This window comes from Seriola dumerili, unplaced genomic scaffold, assembly GCF_002260705.1.
Source record: "Seriola dumerili isolate Sdu_G_001 unplaced genomic scaffold, Sdu_1.0 BDQW01000242.1, whole genome shotgun sequence".
Taxonomy (NCBI): domain Eukaryota; kingdom Metazoa; phylum Chordata; class Actinopteri; order Carangiformes; family Carangidae; genus Seriola; species Seriola dumerili.
In genome coordinates, this window is record NW_019174497.1 from 1,171,153 (window position 1) to 1,195,191 (window position 24,039).

General features: G+C 36.1%; 2 protein-coding genes across 2 annotated transcripts; one reads left to right on the forward strand and one right to left on the reverse strand.

Annotated features, from left to right (window-relative positions):
* The first annotated feature begins 1,141 nt into the window (after positions 1-1,141).
* Positions 1,142-14,315, forward strand: adal (adenosine deaminase like). The gene is made up of 10 exons (XM_022756222.1): positions 1,142-1,275; positions 1,403-1,533; positions 1,804-1,864; positions 1,969-2,056; positions 2,463-2,544; positions 2,704-2,830; positions 3,405-3,485; positions 3,571-3,709; positions 3,794-3,894; positions 14,099-14,315. The coding sequence occupies exons 1-10, from the start codon at positions 1,231-1,233 to the stop codon at positions 14,288-14,290; spliced, it is 1,047 nt and encodes a 348-aa protein (XP_022611943.1). The 5' UTR covers positions 1,142-1,230; the 3' UTR covers positions 14,291-14,315.
* A 377-nt stretch (positions 14,316-14,692) lies between these two features.
* nat10 (N-acetyltransferase 10) lies at positions 14,693-23,187 on the reverse strand. Its single transcript, XM_022756221.1, has 29 exons — positions 23,088-23,187; positions 22,751-22,877; positions 22,541-22,632; positions 22,275-22,446; positions 21,852-21,974; positions 21,702-21,763; positions 21,492-21,606; positions 20,923-21,030; positions 20,584-20,717; positions 20,390-20,483; positions 20,202-20,300; positions 19,693-19,829; positions 19,132-19,256; positions 18,888-19,038; positions 18,037-18,133; positions 17,801-17,917; positions 17,384-17,485; positions 17,220-17,294; positions 17,018-17,134; positions 16,759-16,892; positions 16,621-16,669; positions 16,432-16,528; positions 16,239-16,346; positions 15,985-16,157; positions 15,766-15,885; positions 15,572-15,670; positions 15,131-15,204; positions 14,941-15,021; positions 14,693-14,851 (listed from the first exon to the last, which is right to left on the reverse strand). Exons 2-29 carry the CDS (start codon positions 22,862-22,864, stop codon positions 14,707-14,709), a joined length of 3,114 nt encoding a protein of 1,037 aa, XP_022611942.1. The 5' UTR covers positions 22,865-22,877; positions 23,088-23,187; the 3' UTR covers positions 14,693-14,706.
* Between the last annotated feature and the right edge of the window lie 852 nt (positions 23,188-24,039).

The following is a 24,039-nucleotide window of genomic DNA, read 5'->3' on the forward strand; positions in this document are numbered from 1 at the left end:
TTTGTTTTGTGATATTTAAAATACTTTTTTATAAAGATTGTCAGTTAAAGATTAAATATTGGCTATTTAATATTGTAATAGTAAATAGTAATATAAACTCCCATCAGTGTGTAAGTGTGTACTGTAATATTACCCAGATACTCTACTTGCAATTGGTATCATAACAATTCTTAGAGATATTTGTACTTGACTTGAGTATTTATATTTTTTTATTTTATTTATTTTGCTACTTTATGCTTCTACTCCATTACGTTCAGTTATGTGTTTGAAAGCTACCACTTATTAGTTATTTTGGTGATAAAGATTTTACAGCGTAAACATATCATCTTATAAACGATGATGCATAATTGTGCATATGCATAATTATAAATTAAATACAAAATAGTTGAAATTTGCTCCATATTGACCAGCTACATTAAAATGCTGCATATTTACTAATGCATCAGTAATAAAAATGCACTTATCTATTATATGTAATTTAACATTCTGAAATGGCTTATTCTGGATAATGAGTACTTTTACGTTTGATACTTTAAGTATATTTTGTTGAAAATAATCAGTGTACTTTAAAATAAAAGAACAGTTTGAATGCAGGACTTTTGTTTTTATAGTGCAGTATTACTACTTAAAGGATAAAGGAGTACAGTAAAGGTTCTGAATACTTCTTCCACCACTGATATCATGGTGTTATGTATAAAAATCATGTTCTGCAAAGTAACCAGACAATTTGATGAATGTAATAAAGTGGATAAAGTGCAACATTTTCCTCTGAAATTTTATAAAATAAAATAGTAAGTTTCACATAGTACATATAGTCAAAATGCCAATGTTATTCAAGCGATGACCTAGATTTATTATTAAAAGAAAAACAATAGTGGTTATGTAATGCTACATTTCCTTCAAAATGATTGTATTAGAAAAATAAATAAATTAATAAGGAAATAAGAGTCATTGCTTTATCAGCTACAAAGAAACCAAAACGCCAGAGTTTTTAAGACAATCTCAGAGCCCTTGAATAGTGATATCTCTATTCAAGGGCTCTGGAACAGCTGAAGTAGCGGAACCTTGATGAGGGAAACAACTACAGAAGTTGGGGCATATTTCCTTGTTGCACTTGGTGGTGCCACAGTGAAATGTAGACTGAAAACACAGGTGGTTTGTCAGCGTGATGTGACAGACAACAGCTCAGGGCTCGCACACTAGCTGTCTCGTTCTTTGTTATACTTTGTGATGGATAATGAAGCTGACGTCTTCTATCGTCAGCTGCCGAAAGTGGTAAGTCAGGAAATGTGACGATAATATTTTAAGGAAAGAAAGAACTTGGTGTTTAGAAAGAAGTAACTAAATGTGGTTAACGTTTGTGATAGCTACATGCTAACGTCAGCGTTTTAACTGTCACCAGGAGCTTCATGCTCACCTCAACGGCTCTGTCAGCTCCCAGACCATCGAGAAACTCATCAAGCGAAAACCACATCTCAACATTGAGCACAGCATGACTGCTATCGGCAAAGGCCAGCGGAGGACGCTGGATGAGTACGTCTTAATTTATTCAAAGTTTAATACAAGAGCTAGAGGGGGTGTTTGATATCAAACAGGTGAAACTGATGATTAATTAGTAATTTCATCCATTCTTTCTTAATTAAGGGGAATCAGTCAAGTAAGTGATAATTAGATAATCGTCTCTGTATGCTCCATGTGAAGCAAATGATCTGTATTCACGTAGACAACAGTAGACTGACAATAGGAAGGGGTGTCTTTGTTACACGGGTCAACATTAAAACAACATGGCGCACATGGCCTCAGGTGTTTTCAGGTCTTCAAGGTCATCCATCAGCTGGTGGACACGGAGGAGGACATCCTGATGGTGAGGACTGACCCGCAGTTAAAAATTAACTCACGTGTTGCTCTTTTTTTAATCTAATTGTTTGCGTAGAGTATCATCAACATATGTTAGTTTTTTCTTTCCAGGTGACTACAGATGTCATCCGGGAGTTTGCAGCTGACTCTGTCAAATATTTAGAGCTCAGAAGTACACCAAGGGAGGAGAAACACACAGGTAATGATGTTCAGCATGGAGCCTAATGTCTTTTGCCAAATTATTAGGCTTACAAATACAGCTGCAATGATTAGCCAATTAATTGATTAGTCAATCAACAGAAAATGAATTATATTGTTAATCGAATAAATGTTATTTCCAGCTTCTCAGATGAAGGGATTTTGTTGGTGCTTTTCTTTGTCCTACATGTCAGTAAACTGAATATCTTTGGATTTTGGACTTGGTCTGTCAAAACAAGGCCAGGACCAAGATTCCCACATCACAACACGTTGGGCTGTAGGAAATCATAGGGAATTTTTCACTATTTTCTGATGTTGACCATTAATCAAGAAAATAATTGGCAGATTTATCAATAATGAAAATAATCATTAGTTGCTAGTTACAAGTTCATTATATTTTTTCCTAGGATTGACAAAAAAGGGATATATTGAAACTGTCATCAGAGCCATCCAGCTGTGCAAAAATGAGGGATTGGACATTGATGTCAGGTAGGCATAGCATGCATTATTATTGCAGTGTAGAAAAAATACAGAAACACACGCACTCCTGTATGTCTCTCATAGTATAATGATTGACTATGATGTTCCAACATCTTCACTGCTGGCCTAAGTAGTGCATCATACTAAACGTGACGATTTATCTTGAAGGTTTCTCGTGGCAATTGACCGCAGGAATGGAGCAGAAGTTGCCATGGAGACAGTGGCCCTGGCTGAGCAGTTCCTGTTGTCCTCTGATGGTTTGGTGGTGGGACTCGACCTGAGTGGAGATCCAACGGTTAGTCAGCCAGTTTGAGGCTTGCAAAGGTGGAAAGTAGCAAAGAAAATTTACTGGTGAAAATAAAATGACAGTTTTATGCTTAATGTGATGTGTTATTAGAGAAATGTATTAGAAATATAAAATTAGACAAGTGGTTCCTACACCTCTTTAAACCAGGGCACCCCTGTTTTTCCCCCTTTCACTATAAGTGGCTCACAAAGATGTTAATCGCCTTTTGACAGTATTAGTGTCTTTTTTAAATTAATTTTTAACTTGTGCATTACATTTATTCATATCATAAACTGGCACTGCAATCTAAATATGAGATGTATACTGTTGTATTTTGGTACCGCTAAATTATATTAATTTTTTGTTGATGGAAATTAACTGAATTAGCAACATTTGTTCTGTCATCCACAAATCAGTCCAAATAGCATTTTCTAACTCTACATTTACCCTTTTACTTTTTTTCTCCTTTTTTACCTATTTTTCTGTAGTTCACGTAACTGTCACCTACTTGTTTGATGTATTTAATCCATTAAAAATGTAAGGTGTTTGTTGCTGGATTAATTAATGGAATTTTCATTCTAAGGTGGGTGATGGCAAATCACTACTTCCAGCTTTAGAGAGGGCCAAGAACTGTGGACTGAAGCTGTCACTGCACCTTTCAGAAGTATGATCATAATGTTCTTTTTTATCATTTGACTTTAGTCACATTGTCTGCGAGTGTGATGACATTGCAACAAAAAACGTTGCAGGTTCCATCCCAGCTGGAGGAGTCAGATTTGCTGTTGAATCTTCCTCCAGACAGGATCGGTCATGGCACCTTCTTGCATCCTGAAGTGGGTGGATCTCAAAATCTGGTCAACAAAGTGCTAAAGAACAACATACCACTGGGTACCAAGACGAAATGAGTAATGTTCCTTGGTTCGTACAGTATGTTGACTTGGTTATAGATCTCCCAACTTTCTTTTCTTGTAGAGCTATGCCTGACGTCAAATGTTAAAGGACAAACTGTGCCATGTTACTCCCAACATCACTTCAACTACTGGTATCAGCTCGGACATCCAAGTGTAATTTGTGTAAGTTCCCTGCTTTTATACACTTTGAAATCTGTGATGCTCTTTGAAAAGTTTTTAGTCTGTGTTAGTTTCTGATTAGGATTAGGGCGAAGGTTGGGTAACAGGTGACATAATGATACCCTCAGTTCCAATTCTAGGTCATGGGACAGGACATGATACTTCATTGGATTGGCTACCTTTAAAACATGTTTTTCTACTAAAACATTTTCAATTTAACCAATCGTTTCAATTGCATCAGTGTTTAATGCATTATTCTAATACGAATAGTCACGAGAACATTTCCTCAGTACTGTACAAACTAGAATTACCGCTTTGCAGTTGTATGCCTCCATCAAACAGCCAAGTTGTATGAATAGAAAAGAAGAATTCACTAAAAATGATAATGACCACACATAGGGGGACAACCTTTGCACTGGAAGTTCAAACACAAAATAAGTCATACTATCGCAAGTCAAAAAAACAACATAGTATAGTAAATCATGAAACAGAAATAGTACAGTGAGTAATAAAAATGTCATAGTATGGTAATGCATAAAAAAGTCATAGTATAGTGAATCATAAAAAAGTCATAAAAACGTCACAGTAGGGTAAGGCATAAAAAGTCATAGTATAGTAAGGTATAAAAACGTCATAGTATAGTAGGGTATAAAAACGTCATAGTATAGTAAGGTATGAAAACGTCATAATATAGTAAGGTATAAAAACGTTGTATGGTAAGGCATGAAGAGTAATAGTATAGTAACGCATAAAAACGTCATGGTATGATAAGGCATAAAGAGTAATAGTATAGTAAGGCATTAAAACATCATAGTATAGTTAGGTATAAAATGTCATAGTATAATAAGGCATAAAAACGTCATAGTATAGTAAGGTATAAAAACGTCGTTGTATGGTAAGGTATAAAAACATCATAGTGTAGTAAGGTATAAAAAGTTGTATCGAAAAGGCATAAAAACATTATAGTATAGTAAGATATAAAAACGTCATAGTATAGTAAGGCATAAAAACGTCATAGTATAGTAAGGTATAAAAACTTCATAGTATAGTAAGACATAAAAACTTCATAGAATAGTAAGGCATAAAAACGTCATAGTATAGTTAGGCATAAAAGCATCATAGTATTGTACGGTATAAAAAGTTGTAGTGTGGTAAGGCATAAAAACGTCATAGTATGTTAAGGCATAAAAACGTCATTGTATAGTAAGGTATAAAAACAACATTGTATGGTAAGGCATAAAGAGTAATATTATAGTAAGGTATAAAAACGTCATAGTATGGTAAGTCATAAAAGCGTCATGGTATAGTAAGCTATAAAAACATCATTGTATGGTAAGGCATAAAAACGTCATAGTATAGTTAGGCATTACAACGTCATAGTATAGTAAGGCATTACAACGTCATAGTATAGTAAGGCATAAAAATGTCATAGTATAGTAAGGCATAAAAACGTCATAGTAAAATAAGACATTACAACGTCATAGTATAGTAAGACATAAAAATGTCATAGTATAGTAAGGCATAAAAATGTCACAGTATAGTAGTGTATAAAAACGTCATATTATAGTAAGGTATAAAAACGTCATAGTATAGTAAGATATAAAAACGTCATAGTATAGTAAGGTATAAAAACGTCACAGTATAGTAGTGTATAAAAACGTCATATTATAGTAAGGTATAAAAACGTCATAGTATAGTAAGATATAAAAACGTCATAGTATAGTAAGGTATAAAAACGTCACAGTATAATAGTGTATAAAAACATCATTGTATGGTAAGGCATAAAGAGTATTAGTATAGTAAGGCATGAAAACATCATAGTATAGTTAGGTATAAAAACATCATTGTATGGTAAGGCATAAAAACGTCATAGTATAGTAAGTCATAAAAACGTCATAGTAAAGTAAGGTATAAAAATGTAGTTGTTTGGTAAGTCATAAAGAGTAATAGTCTAGTAAGGCATGAAAACATAGTATAGTAAGGCATAAAAACATCATAGTATAATAAGGCATAGAAATGTCATAGTATAGTAAGGTATAAAAACGTCATAGTATAGTAAGGCATAAAAACATCATAGTATAATAAGGCATAGAAATGTCATAGTATAGTAAGGTATAAAAACGTCATAGTATAGTGAGGCATAAAAACGTCATAATATAATGTATAAAAACGTCATTGTATGAAAAGGCATAAAAACGTCATAATATAATAAGGTATAAAAACGTCATTGTATGGTAAGGCATTACAACGTCATAGTATAGTAAGGTATAAAAACGTCATTGTATGGTAAGGCATAAAAACATCATAGTATAGTAAGGTATAAAAACGTCATAGTATAGTGAGGCATAAAAACGTCATAGTATAGTAAGGCATAAAAACATCATATAATAAGGCATAGAAATGTCATAGTATAGTAAGGCATAAAAAGTTGTAGTATAGTAAGTCATAAAAACGTCATAGTATAGTAAGGCATAAAAACGTCATAATAAAATAAGGTATAAAAACGTCATTGTATGGTAAGGCATAAAAAGTTGTAGTATAGTAAGTCATAAAAACGTCATAGTATAGTGAGGCATAAAAACATCATAGTATGGTAAGGCATAAAAACGTCGTTGTTTGGTAAGGCATAAAGAGTAATAGTATGGTAAGGCATGAAAACATAGCATAGTAAGGCATAAAAACATCATAATATAATAAGGCATAAAAAGTTATAGTTTAGTAAGGTATAAAAAGTTGTAGTGTGGTAAGTCATAAAAACGTCATAGTAAAGTAAGGTATAAAAACTTCACAGTATAGTAAGATATAAAAACTTGATAGCATAGTAAGTCATAAAAACATCATAGTATAGTAAGGTATAAAGCGTCGTTGTATGGTAAGGCATAAAGAGTAATAGTATAGTAGGGTATAAAAACGTCACAGTATAGTAGGGTACAAAAAGTTGTAGTGTGGTAAGTCATAAAAACGTCATGGTAAAGTAAGGCATAAATCGTCACAGTATAGTAAGGCATAAAAACATCATAGTATAATGAGGCATAGAAACATTATAGTATAGTAGGGTATAAAAACTTCACATTATAGTAAGATATAAAAACTTGATAGTATAGTAAGTCATAAAAATGTCATAGTATAGTAAGGTATAAAACGTCATCGTATGGTAAGGCATAAAAACGTCATAGTATAGTAAGGTATAAAAACGTCGTTGTTTGGTAAGTCATAAAGAGTAATAGTTTAGTAAGGCATGAAAACATAGTATAGTAAGGCATAAAAGCATCACAGTATAGTAAGGTATAAAAATGTCACAGTATAGTAGGGTATAAAAAGTTGTAGTGTGGTAAGGCATAAAAACGTCATAGTATAGTAAGGCATAAAAGCATCTCAGTATAGTAAGGTATAAAAATGTCACAGTATAGTAGGGTATAAAAAGTTGTAGTGTGGTAAGGCATAAAAACGTCATAGTATAGTAAGGCATAAAAGCATCTCAGTATAGTAAGGTATAAAAATGTCACAGTATAGTAGGGTATAAAAAGTTGTAGTGTGGTAAGGCATAGAAACGTCATAGTATAGTAAGGCATAAAAAGTTGTAGTATCGAAAGGCATAAAAACGTCATAGTATAGTAAGGCATAAAAGCATCACAGTATAGTAAAGTATCAAAAGTTGTTGTGTGGTAAGGCATAAAAACGTCATAGTATAGTAAGGCATAAAAACATCATAGTATAGGAAGGTATAAAAACGTCATAGTATAGTGAGGCAAAAAAACGTCATAGTATAGTAAGGTATAAAAACGTCATAGTATAGTAGGGTATAAAATTTTCATAGTATAGTAAGTCATAAAAACGTCATAGTATAGTAAGGCATAAAAACATCATAGTATAGGAAGGTATAAAAACGTCATTGTATGGTAAGGCATAAAAACGTCATAGTATAGTAAGGTATGAAAACATCATAGTATAGTAAGGTATAAAAACGTCATTGTATAGTAAAACGTCATTGTCAAATAAAAACGTCATTGTATGGTAAGGCAAAAAGAGTAATAGTATAGTAAGGCATGAAAACTTTATAGTATAGTAAGGTATAAAAACGTCATAGAATAGTAAGGCATTACAACGTCATAGTATAGCAAGGCATAAAACGTCTTAGATAGTAAGGCATAAATTGTAATAGTATAGTAAGGCATAAAAACGTCATAGTATAGTAAGGTATGAAAACATCATAGTATAGTAAGGTATAAAAACGTCATAGAATAGTAAGGCATTACAACGTCATAGTATAGCAAGGCATAAAACGTCTTAGATAGTAAGGCATAAATTGTAATAGTATAGTAAGGCATAAAAACGTCATTGTATGGAAAGGCATAAAAACGTCATTGTATAGTAAGATATAAAAACTTCATAGTATAGTAAGGCATAAAAACGTCATTGTATAGTAAGGTATAAAAACGTCATTGTATGGTAAGGCATAAAAAAGTCATAGTATAGTAAGGTATGAAAATGTCATAGCATAGAAAGGAATTACAACGTCATATTATAGTAAGGCATTACAACGTCATAGTATAATAAGGCATAAAAACGTCATAGTATATAGTAAGGTATAAAAACGTCATAGTACAGTAGGGTATAAAAATGTCATATTATAGTAAGGTATAAAAACGTCATAGTATAGTAGGGTATAAAAATGTCATAGTATAGTAAGATATAAAAACGTCATAGTATAGTAAGGTATGAAAAGTTGTAGTGTGGTAAGGCATAAAAACGTCATAGTATAGTGAGGCATAAAAACGTCATTCTATGGTAAGGCATAAAGAGTAATAGTATAGTAAGGCATAAAAACATCATAGTATAGTAAGGCATAAAACATCTTAGATAGTAAGGCATAAATTGTAATAGTATAGTAAGGCATAAAAATGTCATTGTATGGAAAGGCATAAAAACGTCATAGTATAGTAAGATATAAAAACTTCATAGTATAGTAAGGCATAAAAACGTCATTGTATAGTAAGGTATAAAAACGTCATTGTATGGTAAGGCATAAAAAAGTCATAGTATAGTAAGGTATGAAAATGTCATAGCATAGAAAGGAATTACAACGTCATATTATAGTAAGGCATTACAACGTCATAGTATAATAAGGCATAAAAACGTCATAGTATATAGTAAGGTATAAAAACGTCATAGTACAGTAGGGTATAAAAATGTCATATTATAGTAAGGTATAAAAACGTCATAGTATAGTAGGGTATAAAAATGTCATAGTATAGTAAGATATAAAAACGTCATAGTATAGTAAGGTATGAAAAGTTGTAGTGTGGTAAGGCATAAAAACGTCATAGTATAGTGAGGCATAAAAACGTCATTCTATGGTAAGGCATAAAGAGTAATAGTATAGTAAGGCATAAAAACATCATAGTATAGTAAGGCATAAAACATCTTAGATAGTAAGGCATAAATTGTAATAGTATAGTAAGGCATAAAAATGTCATTGTATGGAAAGGCATAAAAACGTCATAGTATAGTAAGATATAAAAACTTCATAGTATAGTAAGGCATAAAAACGTCATTGTATAGTAAGGTATAAAAACGTCATTGTATGGTAAGGCATAAAAAAGTCATAGTATAGTAAGGTATAAAAACGTCATTGTATGGTAAGGCATAAAAAAGTCATAGTATAGTAAGGTATGAAAATGTCATAGTATAGTAAGGTATAAAATTGTCATAGTTGGGTAAGGTATAAAGAGTAATAGTATAGTAAGGCATGAAAGCATCATAGTATAGTAAGGTATAAAGCGTCGTTGTATGGTAAGGCATAAAGAGTAATAGTATAGTAAGGCATGAAAGCATCATAGTATAGTAAGGTATAAAGCGTCGTTGTATGGTAAGGCATAAAGAGTAATAGTATAGTAAGGCATGAAAGCATCATAGTATAGTAAGGTATAAAGCGTCGTTGTATGGTAAGGCATAAAGAGTAATAGTATAGTAAGGCATGAAAGCATCATAGTATAGTAAGGTATAAAGCGTCGTTGTATGGTAAGGCATAAAGAGTAATAGTATAGTAAGGCATGAAAGCATCATAGTATAGTAAGGTATAAAGCGTCGTTGTATGGTAAGGCATAAAGAGTAATAGTATAGTAAGGCATGAAAGCATCATAGTATAGTAAGGTATAAAGCGTCGTTGTATGGTAAGGCATAAAGAGTAATAGTATAGTAAGGCATGAAAGCATCATAGTATAGTAAGGTATAAAGCGTCGTTGTATGGTAAGGCATAAAGAGTAATAGTATAGTAAGGCATGAAAGCATCATAGTATAGTAAGGTATAAAGCGTCGTTGTATGGTAAGGCATAAAGAGTAATAGTATAGTAAGGCATGAAAGCATCATAGTATAGTAAGGTATAAAGCGTCGTTGTATGGTAAGGCATAAAGAGTAATAGTATAGTAAGGCATGAAAGCATCATAGTATAGTAAGGTATAAAGCGTCGTTGTATGGTAAGGCATAAAGAGTAATAGTATAGTAAGGCATGAAAGCATCATAGTATAGTAAGGTATAAAGCGTCGTTGTATGGTAAGGCATAAAGAGTAATAGTATAGTAAGGCATGAAAGCATCATAGTATAGTAAGGTATAAAGCGTCGTTGTATGGTAAGGCATAAAGAGTAATAGTATAGTAAGGCATGAAAGCATCATAGTATAGTAAGGTATAAAGCGTCGTTGTATGGTAAGGCATAAAGAGTAATAGTATAGTAAGGCATGAAAGCATCATAGTATAGTAAGGTATAAAGCGTCGTTGTATGGTAAGGCATAAAGAGTAATAGTATAGTAAGGCATGAAAGCATCATAGTATAGTAAGGTATAAAGCGTCGTTGTATGGTAAGGCATAAAGAGTAATAGTATAGTAAGGCATGAAAGCATCATAGTATAGTAAGGTATAAAGCGTCGTTGTATGGTAAGGCATAAAGAGTAATAGTATAGTAAGGCATGAAAGCATCATAGTATAGTAAGGTATAAAGCGTCGTTGTATGGTAAGGCATAAAGAGTAATAGTATAGTAAGGCATGAAAGCATCATAGTATAGTAAGGTATAAAGCGTCGTTGTATGGTAAGGCATAAAGAGTAATAGTATAGTAAGGCATGAAAGCATCATAGTATAGTAAGGTATAAAGCGTCGTTGTATGGTAAGGCATAAAGAGTAATAGTATAGTAAGGCATGAAAGCATCATAGTATAGTAAGGTATAAAGCGTCGTTGTATGGTAAGGCATAAAGAGTAATAGTATAGTAAGGCATGAAAGCATCATAGTATAGTAAGGTATAAAGCGTCGTTGTATGGTAAGGCATAAAGAGTAATAGTATAGTAAGGCATGAAAGCATCATAGTATAGTAAGGTATAAAGCGTCGTTGTATGGTAAGGCATAAAGAGTAATAGTATAGTAAGGCATGAAAGCATCATAGTATAGTAAGGTATAAAGCGTCGTTGTATGGTAAGGCATAAAGAGTAATAGTATAGTAAGGCATGAAAGCATCATAGTATAGTAAGGTATAAAGCGTCGTTGTATGGTAAGGCATAAAGAGTAATAGTATAGTAAGGCATGAAAGCATCATAGTATAGTAAGGTATAAAGCGTCGTTGTATGGTAAGGCATAAAGAGTAATAGTATAGTAAGGCATGAAAGCATCATAGTATAGTAAGGTATAAAGCGTCGTTGTATGGTAAGGCATAAAGAGTAATAGTATAGTAAGGCATGAAAGCATCATAGTATAGTAAGGTATAAAGCGTCGTTGTATGGTAAGGCATAAAGAGTAATAGTATAGTAAGGCATGAAAGCATCATAGTATAGTAAGGTATAAAGCGTCGTTGTATGGTAAGGCATAAAGAGTAATAGTATAGTAAGGCATGAAAGCATCATAGTATAGTAAGGTATAAAGCGTCGTTGTATGGTAAGGCATAAAGAGTAATAGTATAGTAAGGCATGAAAGCATCATAGTATAGTAAGGTATAAAGCGTCGTTGTATGGTAAGGCATAAAGAGTAATAGTATAGTAAGGCATGAAAGCATCATAGTATAGTAAGGTATAAAGCGTCGTTGTATGGTAAGGCATAAAGAGTAATAGTATAGTAAGGCATGAAAGCATCATAGTATAGTAAGGTATAAAGCGTCGTTGTATGGTAAGGCATAAAGAGTAATAGTATAGTAAGGCATGAAAGCATCATAGTATAGTAAGGTATAAAGCGTCGTTGTATGGTAAGGCATAAAGAGTAATAGTATAGTAAGGCATGAAAGCATCATAGTATAGTAAGGTATAAAGCGTCGTTGTATGGTAAGGCATAAAGAGTAATAGTATAGTAAGGCATGAAAGCATCATAGTATAGTAAGGTATAAAGCGTCGTTGTATGGTAAGGCATAAAGAGTAATAGTATAGTAAGGCATGAAAGCATCATAGTATAGTAAGGTATAAAGCGTCGTTGTATGGTAAGGCATAAAGAGTAATAGTATAGTAAGGCATGAAAGCATCATAGTATAGTAAGGTATAAAGCGTCGTTGTATGGTAAGGCATAAAGAGTAATAGTATAGTAAGGCATGAAAGCATCATAGTATAGTAAGGTATAAAGCGTCGTTGTATGGTAAGGCATAAAGAGTAATAGTATAGTAAGGCATGAAAGCATCATAGTATAGTAAGGTATAAAGCGTCGTTGTATGGTAAGGCATAAAGAGTAATAGTATAGTAAGGCATGAAAGCATCATAGTATAGTAAGGTATAAAGCGTCGTTGTATGGTAAGGCATAAAGAGTAATAGTATAGTAAGGCATGAAAGCATCATAGTATAGTAAGGTATAAAGCGTCGTTGTATGGTAAGGCATAAAGAGTAATAGTATAGTAAGGCATGAAAGCATCATAGTATAGTAAGGTATAAAGCGTCGTTGTATGGTAAGGCATAAAGAGTAATAGTATAGTAAGGCATGAAAGCATCATAGTATAGTAAGGTATAAAGCGTCGTTGTATGGTAAGGCATAAAGAGTAATAGTATAGTAAGGCATGAAAGCATCATAGTATAGTAAGGTATAAAGCGTCGTTGTATGGTAAGGCATAAAGAGTAATAGTATAGTAAGGCATGAAAGCATCATAGTATAGTAAGGTATAAAGCGTCGTTGTATGGTAAGGCATAAAGAGTAATAGTATAGTAAGGCATGAAAGCATCATAGTATAGTAAGGTATAAAGCGTCGTTGTATGGTAAGGCATAAAGAGTAATAGTATAGTAAGGCATGAAAGCATCATAGTATAGTAAGGTATAAAGCGTCGTTGTATGGTAAGGCATAAAGAGTAATAGTATAGTAAGGCATGAAAGCATCATAGTATAGTAAGGTATAAAGCGTCGTTGTATGGTAAGGCATAAAGAGTAATAGTATAGTAAGGCATGAAAGCATCATAGTATAGTAAGGTATAAAGCGTCGTTGTATGGTAAGGCATAAAGAGTAATAGTATAGTAAGGCATGAAAGCATCATAGTATAGTAAGGTATAAAGCGTCGTTGTATGGTAAGGCATAAAGAGTAATAGTATAGTAAGGCATGAAAGCATCATAGTATAGTAAGGTATAAAGCGTCGTTGTATGGTAAGGCATAAAGAGTAATAGTATAGTAAGGCATGAAAGCATCATAGTATAGTAAGGTATAAAGCGTCGTTGTATGGTAAGGCATAAAGAGTAATAGTATAGTAAGGCAAGGCATAAAAACATCATAGTATAATAAGGCATAGAAACATTATAGTATAGTAGGGTATAAAAACTTCACATTATAGTAAGATATAAAAACTTGATAGTATAGAAAGTCATAAAAATGTCATAGTATAGTAAGGTATAAAAACGTCGTTGTATGGTAGGGTATAAAAAGTTGTAGTGTGGTACGGCATAAAAACATCATAGTATGGTAAGGCATAAAAACGTCATAGTATAGTAAGGCATGAAAACATCATAATATAATAAGGCATAAAAAGTCATAGTTTAGTAAGGTATAAAAAGTTGTAGTGTGGTAAGGCATAAAAACGTCATAGTATAGTGAGGCATAGAAACGTTGTTGTTTGGTAAGGCATGAAAACATAGTATAGTAAGGCATAAAAAAGCGTAATAAAGACATCTTAGTATAGTAGTTAATAGTTAATTTCTTTGTAAAAGAAAATAAGAAAAACAATGTTTACCATGAATGATTTTTATTCTTTTTCTCATTACAGACTGATGACAAGGGGGTCTTCTCTACAGATTTGTCTCAGGAGTATCAGCTGACAGCTTCCACATTTGGGCTCAGTCATGAAACCGTTTGGAAGCTCTCCCAGCAGGCCATAGATTGTATCTTCGCACCACAGACAGTGAAGCAGCAGCTCAAACAGAAGTGGATTGAGTTACAGCCTCAGGTGTTCCAGTAACCCGCTCAGTGGAGCCTAAAGCCAATCACATACCTCAGGTTTCTGTTTCTGTTTTAAAAAAAAAACAACTTTTTACAAGTCTTTGTAGAAATCATGACTTTAACTAAAAAGGACCTCAACAATTACGGTTAAAAATGTCTGAAAATGAAGTAAATGAAACTTATTTAGTACAAGTGTGAAGGGTGTTATTTTCTGCTTTATATACTGTCTTGCACACAACATAAGTCAAAGTAACAAACTTCATTTGAAAGTTACGACTTAATGTAGATGGATGAGCTGAATTCAAAGAAATCATCAGCAATTTAAAAACAAAAAAATTCAGTGGATGCTCTTCAGTATCTGCAAGTCCATCCAAGATCTTCAAAGTTCTGGCTTCCAATTCACACACAGTCCTTTTGATCCAGCACTGTTCGCTGTCACGCCTTTTTTCCGAATTTGCCGTGTTTGTCCTTGTTCTTCTTGAATTTGCCGTGTTGCATTTCCTTCTTTTTCAGTTTCCCGTGCTGGGGACCCCCGTTGCTTGCTATTGCGTTTCCTCCATCCAGCTTCCTCTTCTTGTCACTGTTGGGAGTAACACGATATCATTACGAACATGTTTCTAGAACAACCACACAATATTTATATTTATAAGATCCTTAATGACACTGCACCTCTTTATGCTGACAATAGCCGTGTTCCCTGCTTTCTTCAACACCTGGTCCCACTCCTCGTCATCTCCACGGATCTTGTACCTGTAAATACAGAAGAAATCATTCCAGCTTCAGTGAATATTTCCCTGATTTAAAGAGAAAAAAAAAAGGCATAGATAAATAATGACCACCCTCCTGACTTCATACTCACTCTTCCAAGTCCAAGTCCTTCACTTTCTCTATATCCTGCTTGTGTTGCTCCTCAAACTCCTTCGCTGCATCATTCTGTTAATGGAAAAAAAAAAAGTTTCCTTCAAACATTCTTAGGTGTAGGGCTTCAACACAATATTTCTATCTAATATATCTATCTGCTAATATTTTTTAAGAAGCGTTGATCTATAAAATATCAGAAAATAGTGAAAAATTCATCAAAATATCCTAACACTCAAGGTTATGTTTGAATTGCTTATATTATCAACCAACAGTCCTATAGAAAGATATTAAAAACACAGAAGATCAGCAAAGTCACACATCTGAGAGGCTGAAACCAGCAAACGTTTGGTATGTTAGTCTATTAACTGTTCATTCAATCACTTATTGTTTCTGCATTAATTAGGCATCACATATAACTGAGTGCTAAGACACCACGTACCAGATCATCATTAAGGCTCCTGACAGTTGGCTCCATGGTAAAGTCTTTAGTGGCCATCATCTCTGCCTCAATTGCTTTCTCCTGGATGCTGGTGAAGGCCTAGGATAGTAAAGGTGAGAACAACAGAAAGTACTCATGTTATTGCAGTTGTTTAATAATAGGTTGTATAACATCATATAGAAAAACGTACTCACTTGCACAAATTTACGGATGAGACGGTTGAAGAGGCCCATGAGCTGCGAGCTTGGGAGCTCGATTTCCTTTTCTAGGTCGTTCACTGATTTGTGCTGCAGCCCTATACCCAACAGTAACGCCTAGAGAAGAACAGTCAACAGCCAATCAGCATCACAAGAGAATAATTGTGGTCATGGCAAAGGCTCAACTGGGGTTCCAAACTAGTGGGAGGTACTTACACACTGGGCTGCTGACAGAGAGACGTCACCGAGCTGCTTGAGGAAGAACATGCGTGCCACAGCTGGGATCAGGTCCATAATGAGATGGTAGTCCACCATGCTCCTCGAATACAACTCCAGACGTTTGAGGTCGTATGGGCTGAAATGGGTACCCAGCTCGGAGCTACTGAGAACTGTGGAGACCAGAGACACATGAGGTCAGAACTGTGAGACACTGAGGAAGTCTTATCACTGTAGAGGTAGAGGGGTCTTACTGCTCGTCTCCTCCTTGGACTTCTTATTCTGCAGGATGCTGAGCGCCATGCTCGGATGGAAGCTGCTGAATTGGTAGGAGAGGAGGGACAGGAAGCGCCGGCGGAAATCTGAGGAAAACAAAAAACTGTTCAGTAGGACGATAATGAGTTTCAAAACAAACCAGATCTCCTCAGGTAGTGCAGCAAATTTCACCTTTCCAGAAGGCAGACAGCCACTGGTTCTGCTCTGGGGCTTCATCTGTGTTCAGCTCCTTCAGCATCACACAAGAGTGCTCTCCTGTCAGGTCGTTCTAGATGTAACCACACACACATCAATGATTACAGCACAATGAACAGAAACATACTTAAACATTAAAACAAGATCTTTTTTATTAATACTTACAGGGGTTTGTCTTAAGTAGACTGGAGTATAACCTGCCTTCTTCCAGAACCTGCCAGGTTGCACAAAAATTTTTGGACATTAATAAATCTTCAGAAGTAATACCACCCACCTCCCCTCTCCACGGTTAGGAGCACTCACTTGAGCAGCTGTGCAGTGAGGCCATAGGAAACTCCTAAATAGTCCAGTCTCTCTGCTCTCCTCTCGCTCAGCTTCAGAAGCAGAGGGGGGAGCTCCTTCCGTGGCGTGATGACCTCCTCCAGGAGACTGACAGCCTAGACAACAACACAGTTTGTGTCACAGATGCATGTGTTTAATCTCATCTCTAAATTGTATTTTTACACTTCATGTGGGAATTAATCCCTCTCAGATGTTGCTCAATACATTTTAATTGTAATACCTCACTGCTGACGGAGGTGATCTCATTGTGGTTAGAGTGTGTGCTCTCATCCATGGTGGGAAACTTGCCCTCATAGTACATCTGCAGCAGCTGGAGAGCTCTGGAGCCGTAACCCATCTGTTGGTCAGGTGGAGACCCAATTACACACGTGAAAATTATTTAAAACACTGGATAAACAGCTGAGGCCTTTGGAAATTCTTACCCCTTGGTAGTCTGGATTGACAGCTATTCGCACCACTCTGCCTCCTGAGAGGCTGCCAAACTCTGGGTCTTGGAACTGGAAAGAAAAGAGCAAAGCATTCATATTTGCACTGTGGAAACATGAGCTGTAAAGATTTTCTCAGAAGCTTTGTGACAGGTACATACTTGTTCTGACACAGTCCAGGGAATGAGATCACCAGAGGCCTTCTTCCCTCTGGACAGACTATTAAGGATGGACTGCCGTGATATTTCTCCCTCCAGACACACCTGAGGGACCACAGACAAACAAATGCATGTATCAATCAAATCCAAAAAATTTGTCTCCAAAATGTAAGCAAAGTCTCAAGAAATCTGGCTGGAGCCAATGTGTATTTGTGATTTAAGTGAATGACAGAAATAAAGAAATGGCTGATTTAGTGCAAGTCAAGGCAGATTGCAAGATGTACATAAAAAAGGTATTCATCCCCAGTTTGTGGGAGACTGATCTCGTTTTAAAAAAAATCTGCCCCAACCTTTTGCTTTCAAATCCATGGAAGCTTTTAAAAAAACACTGAATTTCATGAGCGGTGTTGAGTGTCTTACCTGCACCACAGCGAGAACCTCAGGTAGCGAGTTCTGTGTGGGAGGAACAGGCGGCAGGAGGCAGAAGAGGTGATGGGCTGGAGCATCGGACAACAACTGCAGGTCGTTGGGGGAATTCTGGAGCCAGAGGACACAATGAGACAGCAAATAAACACAGAGGCGACACAGCACTGTGTGTAGGACAGTATGCTCTCTGAATAAATCAGAATTATTTTATTACAAGTTAAATGTCTAACCTTGTAGTGTGACGCCACGTAGAGAGCCATCAGCCTCTGCAGGAACGCCTCAGATGCCTTGTGGTAACAGAACAGCGTGTCTCTGTTCACGTAATATCTGGACGGTGTGGGATAAGGACCTTTCAAACCTGACATGAAGTAAATTCAGCTAAGATCAAATATCAACTTTGATATTCGAAATGCTGTATAAATTTAACTGTATGGTTCTGACTGATGGAAAAGGAAAAGCAGGGGAACATTTTGGGCAAGTTTAGTAATATCTTTATAAATAAGATAAGTGACTTAATGGGAGCACAGACTAATCTGCCCAAACTTCGTTTTTGGCAGCTGTGAATTGATACTTGAATTGATGTAAATGTACTTTTGACTTGTGTAAATGTTTAAATACCTACTGATTAATCTTAACCAGCATCAATCATCATAATCAATTAATCATTTAAGTCAACTTTAAACCAGACAGTCTCTAGTTCCAGCTTTTCAAATGTGAAGATCTTCTGTTTTTTCTTGGTCTAATTAGATAGTGAATCGAAAATGTTTAGGTTTTAGACTGTTGGTCGACCCAAACAAGCAATTTGAAAACCTCAACTGGGGCTTTAGGAATTTGTAAAATGCTGTTTTTAAGTATTTTCTGACATTTTACAGATTAAATGATTCATCGAGAAAATAATTGGCAGATGAATCCAAAATGAAAATAATCATTAGTTGCAGCCCTTTATAAAATGCTTGTGTTTAACTAATGCCACAACATAAATCTTTATGTAACCAATGCCACCAAAAAAAATGTTTTCAGGTGTGACAGTCGTGTCTAGACCAGGGGTAACTTTAAGGCCTTTACAGTAAGTTAAGGATACAGGTCACAGGTCTGTGGAAGCGGGCAGCCAGAGATGAGCCTGGGAATGCTGAGACAGTCCAGACAGAGCAGGTCGTTCAGCCACTTCTCCACAGCATCTCCTGGAGCGTAGCGAATGGACTCGTGAAGGGAAGCCTCATGGAGAGAGCGAGCTGTGTAGGGAAATAATTAAGCAGCAATCAGTCAGATGATGGCGACACACTTGAACACACACGTACAGTAAAACACAGAGATTCAGTGTTTACCTGCCGCTAGCCTCGCTGTGTTGGTGGTCCTGTTCTCTGCTGACATGCTCTGCTGACTGTCTGCACTCTGCTGCCTCAACTGCTGAATCAGTTTGAGGGAGAGGGAGCGCCCGGTGCCTTCGTACCTGCAGAGATCGGAAATACGAATAATTAGAGCTGAAAATATTCAAAGATTTATTGCTCGACAGAATATTAACTGTTTTGAGAATCGATTCATCATTTAAGTCACAAAAATTCACTTCTCAATGAATGTGAATATTGGCTAATTTCCTTAGTCTTCTATCACACTAAACTGAATTATCTTTGGATTTCAGATGACTGGTCAAACAAAGAATCTGAATATGTAAACTTTGGATTCTTAGCGCATAAAATGTCTAATATCTGACATTTTATGCGCCTAACAGTTAAGTGAGAAAATCACCTGCAGATGAATTGATAATGAAAACAAGCATTTTTTCAGTTCTGACACATAGTGGTTACTGATCGGCTTCATTGGTAATTAAATTCATATCACTTAGTATTTGGTTAAACTGGTAAATGTCATCCGGCTCCGTTACTGACCCGTTGATGGTGGAGGCCATGAAAACCAGATAAGGCCCCAGCAGTTTCTTAACCAAAGGAAGAGGGATGGCTGCAGCCTCGTCAATGACCAGCAGTTCAGCCTGGCCCAGTTTCACTGCATCACCTGGGTGGATGTACTGTTGGTCACAGGAACAGGAAGATCAGATATGTGTATTTCACTTACTAAGAGTCGTCTGGTCTCATTTACCAAATGCTATCAGAGCAGGGGGCATCCCTCTCTATCTTCAAGAATCTCTTGAAGACTCATCTCTCCTAACAGCACCTCCTCTCCTAACATCTCTAACACCCTATCATGCCTAACTAGCACTTACTGTACACTTTCAGTGCACTTCTTTACCTGATCTCCTTGCACTTTGCTTTATTGAATAGATTTTATACTTGATACTTAAAAGTCTCCTAATGCACTGAAGCTTTAGCTTCAGTGTTGTCCCTCACCTGTAAACTGTTTTGGATAAAAGCGTCTGCTGAATGAATAAAAGTAAATGTACCTGAATCGTCTGCCGATGCTCTTTGAAGATATTCACCCGCACCACTGCTTTGTTGAACTCTGGATTCAAAGACTGGATGATTTCATAGTCAAGATGCTCCTACAAATGCAAAAGAGGATATGAGTGGGTCTGTGCTCACAGCATCAGCATACTGTCACTGATACAGAGAGGATGCTCAGGCAGCCCACCTGATACTGCAGAGCATCAAATCCTTTGAAGATGAACTCAAACATGGTGTGGAGGTTGTCCGGACTCGGTGAGGTTACAAAGATATTGGAGTAGCTGTGAAAAAAAAAAACCTCAGGCAATGACTGTCTATGTCTCAAGACAATACATTAGGCAAAACTGATGCATATTAAAACATTATAAAACTAATCTGTACCCAAAAGCCACAGCTCCAGCGACAGCCAGCCCCAGAGCTGCAGACTTGCCTCGACCACGGGCAGCAGTCAGAGCCACAGTGCTCCTCAGGGTCTTCTCCGAGATTGCCTCAATGAACTTCAGCACTGCCTTGGCCTAGAGGACAAGACAAGCTTTGAAAATGACAACTGGGACACCTATCAGCATGTCATTCTTCAGGAACACTGTCACACTACTTGCACTCCAAAGTTTTGGTTACTTGAAATCACAAAGATCTATGAATCTTATTGGTGCATTTATCAAATGATATTATAGTTGTGTAATAAATTTGTTAAATGGCTCTTAAACAAGAGGTCTTAACCTGGTCCATGGTCCTGCAAGAATCCACCAACACTCCCACAGGCTGAGTGTCCTGAAGGGACTCCTTCAGATCCTTCAGCTCCTGTTCTCGTGGCGACAATCCGTCCTCCTGAAGGGGGTGAGACAACTTGTCACGAAATTGGAGGATATAACAAACAAACTTGATTCATATCGCACTTTTCAAAACAGTAGTCATAAACTACTGGGAGAGCAGAAAAATAGAAAAAGACAAGACAAAAGAAAAACAAGGACACAAAGTGCACAAACCACAAAATATCAAGTCATGAAATAAAAAAATAAAAAAAAGTTTTAAGAGTTTCAAGATAGTTTTGAAAAATGTGAAAATGTCTGTCACAACTTCCCAGAGCCCAAGACAACTTCTTAAGATTGCATGTTTTGTTTGACCAAAAGTCCAAAACCCAGTGACATTTAATTGAGAACAATATTAAAGAGAGAAAAACAAATGTTCTTCATTTATGCTTCATAAGTGAGTAAAAAATCACTCATCAAACTTACTGATTAATTTTCTGTTTTCTAAACTATTAACTGGGTTTACTCTAATAAAAGTACCTGAGTCTTTGGAGGAACTGGTTTGATGTTTGCCATGTGGCTGGAGATTGGCAGGATGTTGAGTTGGTCGTCAATAACAACACAGTTCTTGCAGGATGCAAGAGACAGGATGAACCTTAAAATTGTTGATTAAAATTAATAATACTGTTAAATTGTCATTCCACTGACCAAAAATCCCCCAAATTCCATAAAATCCCAAAGCGCACGCACCTCTCATTGAACCGTCCCACCACATCCTGATGAGCCTCAGTTCTGTATCGAGAATGTACGTCCTGCAGAAAACAAACCACAGCAATCCTTAATCATCTGACTAGAAAACAGAGTCTGACCAAGTGGAGATAAAACATGATGGAGACTTACCATAGTCATGGTGTATAGCTGCTTGAGAGAGTTCATTGTCCTCAGCAGTATGACCACTATCCCTCCTCCCTCTACAGTCTCAACAGTTCTTGCTAAGAGGTTGGGAGTAAGAGCTTCAAAATCCTGTGTGACAAGTAAAACAACAGAAATAAAGCTTGAAAACAGCTGATATACTGACCACATCCACTTTATATTAATATACGGCCGTGGTTCCCAACCCATGGAACTAATGTTTCTTATGACCCCTCTTCTCAGGCTGCACCTGTAAGCAAGTCAACGGAAGGCTGGGATCTCAGTATTAATGAAAATTAAGAAAAGGTTTGAAAAAAAAAAAAGACAAATTCTTTACTTTGGCATCCTGTCAATAATCTCACAACCCTCTGTGTGATCACTGGTCTGCAGCCACAGAGCAGAGAGCCTCACCTGTAAGACACACATGCCGTAGGTGTTTCCCAGGATCTTGTGTGTCTCGTTGTAGTAACAGTAGCGGATGTTGGTTGCAGCGATGAAGAGTTCAAACGGGTCATCCTGATTCAGATTCAGCGTGCCTGTTTTAATCTTCTTCTGCAGCTGTCTCATGCGCTTCTTGCGATTGCTGTTTTGGAAATATCAGACAAATCAAACCCCCTCCTCCTTTTTCATACAATAAATGTCAAACATCTAATTCTCTGAGAGGAGTTAAGGCTCACCTGCTAAATCCTAAGTCTTTTTTGTAGCACCAGAGAACAGAGGGTCGGGCTCTGACGGTGGCTTTAGACAACATGTGGTGCAGGATGACAACCTGGATCAGAGACACATGTTAGATGCTAAATGCGAACAGACTCGTGTGACACAGTTAAATGGACAAAATGAATCTCATCAGGTAAATTTGCCAGGGAGAACAGGAGGTGAAAAACTACCTGATCTCTACCACGATCTCCCACCACCACAAACACGGTGCGATGCTGCAGAGCGACTCCATTCTCTATCTGGACTCGGATCCGGTTGTCTACCTTCTTGCGAACAGTTGCCATCTTCTTCCAGCTCCTGAGATAAATCAGCCACAACCACGTTAACACAGAGAACTAAGTAATACACAAACGGCGAAGTGAAGCCAGTGAAGTGCTGCCAGCCGAGCTTGAAAAAGAAGGATCTAGCCAAAACAAACGAGAGTTCATCTAAAACCTGCCACAGAGCGAGGAAGAAAGAGTGAGAAATTAAAGCGCCATGTCAAACACGGATTGTCTCCATTTTTACCTTCTGCTACAGACAAACTGATTGTTGTTTAATCCTCATAAAACACAATAAGTCGAAAGCTGAAGTTACAGCCCAGCCATCACGCTGTTGATACACTCACGTGGAGACACCCGTTCATGGAGGACCCCCGGTGTAACGTCATAACCTGCGCGACATTTTCTTCAGAGAAGAAAATATGCCCTTAATTTGGTCTGCCAGGCTGATTCCTCGCTACAACTGAAACAAGTCGATCAACAGATTATTCGATCGACATAAAATTAATCTGTAACTATTTTCATAACACTTTAATCGTTTAAGTAATTTTGAAAACAAGAAAAACTGAAGTGTACTTGAACTGTGTCAAGTGTAGAGTTGAAACGAAAACTCGATCATTTTATCCGTGACAAAGTTAATTAGCAACTGTATTGATAATATAATGATAATTATAGAATTGCAAAATGAATATTGTGGGGCTTTGGACTATTGATTAATACATCTACGATGGGCATTTTTTTTGCCATGTCATCAATCAATAATAATGAATAATGAAAATAATCATGAATTCCAGCCCTAATTCGGATATTTGTGATTATTGATGAATATATATATTGGTTTGAAACTGCTGGAAGGACAAAGCAATGCAGACATTAAATTGGGCAATGGACATTTTTTAAAACTCTTTGTCCACCAGTAATCATGAAAATGATAAGCACATTCATTTATATGGAAAACGACAGTAAGTTGCTTACATTGGTCTGGTATGGTAAAGTCTGCCTGGGAAGATCAGGTCAGGGGCAAAACATTCTTCGTGTTATTAAATTGGGCCAACAAAAACAGTTATTTTCCTCAGTAACCATTTGATTGTTCAAAGTACAAAATGCCAGAAAATAGTAAAAAAAAAAAAACAAAAAAAAACATCCCTTTAGCATATTTAAATAGCTTTTAAATAGCTGCCAATTAAATTTGTCAATCA

Bases quoted from the DNA above. Each gene is read 5' to 3' on its own strand.
- adal (XM_022756222.1), top strand. From the start codon at position 1,231: ATGGATAATGAAGCTGACGTCTTCTATCGTCAGCTGCCGAAAGTG. The intron at 1,534-1,803 runs GTACGTCTTAAT...ACATGGCCTCAG, and splicing joins CAGCGGAGGACGCTGGATGA to GTGTTTTCAGGTCTTCAAGG. The intron at 2,831-3,404 runs GTTAGTCAGCCA...TTTCATTCTAAG, and splicing joins ACCTGAGTGGAGATCCAACG to GTGGGTGATGGCAAATCACT.
- nat10 (XM_022756221.1), bottom strand. From the start codon at position 22,864: ATGGCAACTGTTCGCAAGAAGGTAGACAACCGGATCCGAGTCCAGATA. The intron at 21,764-21,851 runs GTAAGTCTCCAT...TGTTTTCTGCAG, and splicing joins AGCTATACACCATGACTATG to GACGTACATTCTCGATACAG. The intron at 16,529-16,620 runs GTAAGTATTAAT...GGTTACATCTAG, and splicing joins TCTACTTAAGACAAACCCCT to AACGACCTGACAGGAGAGCA.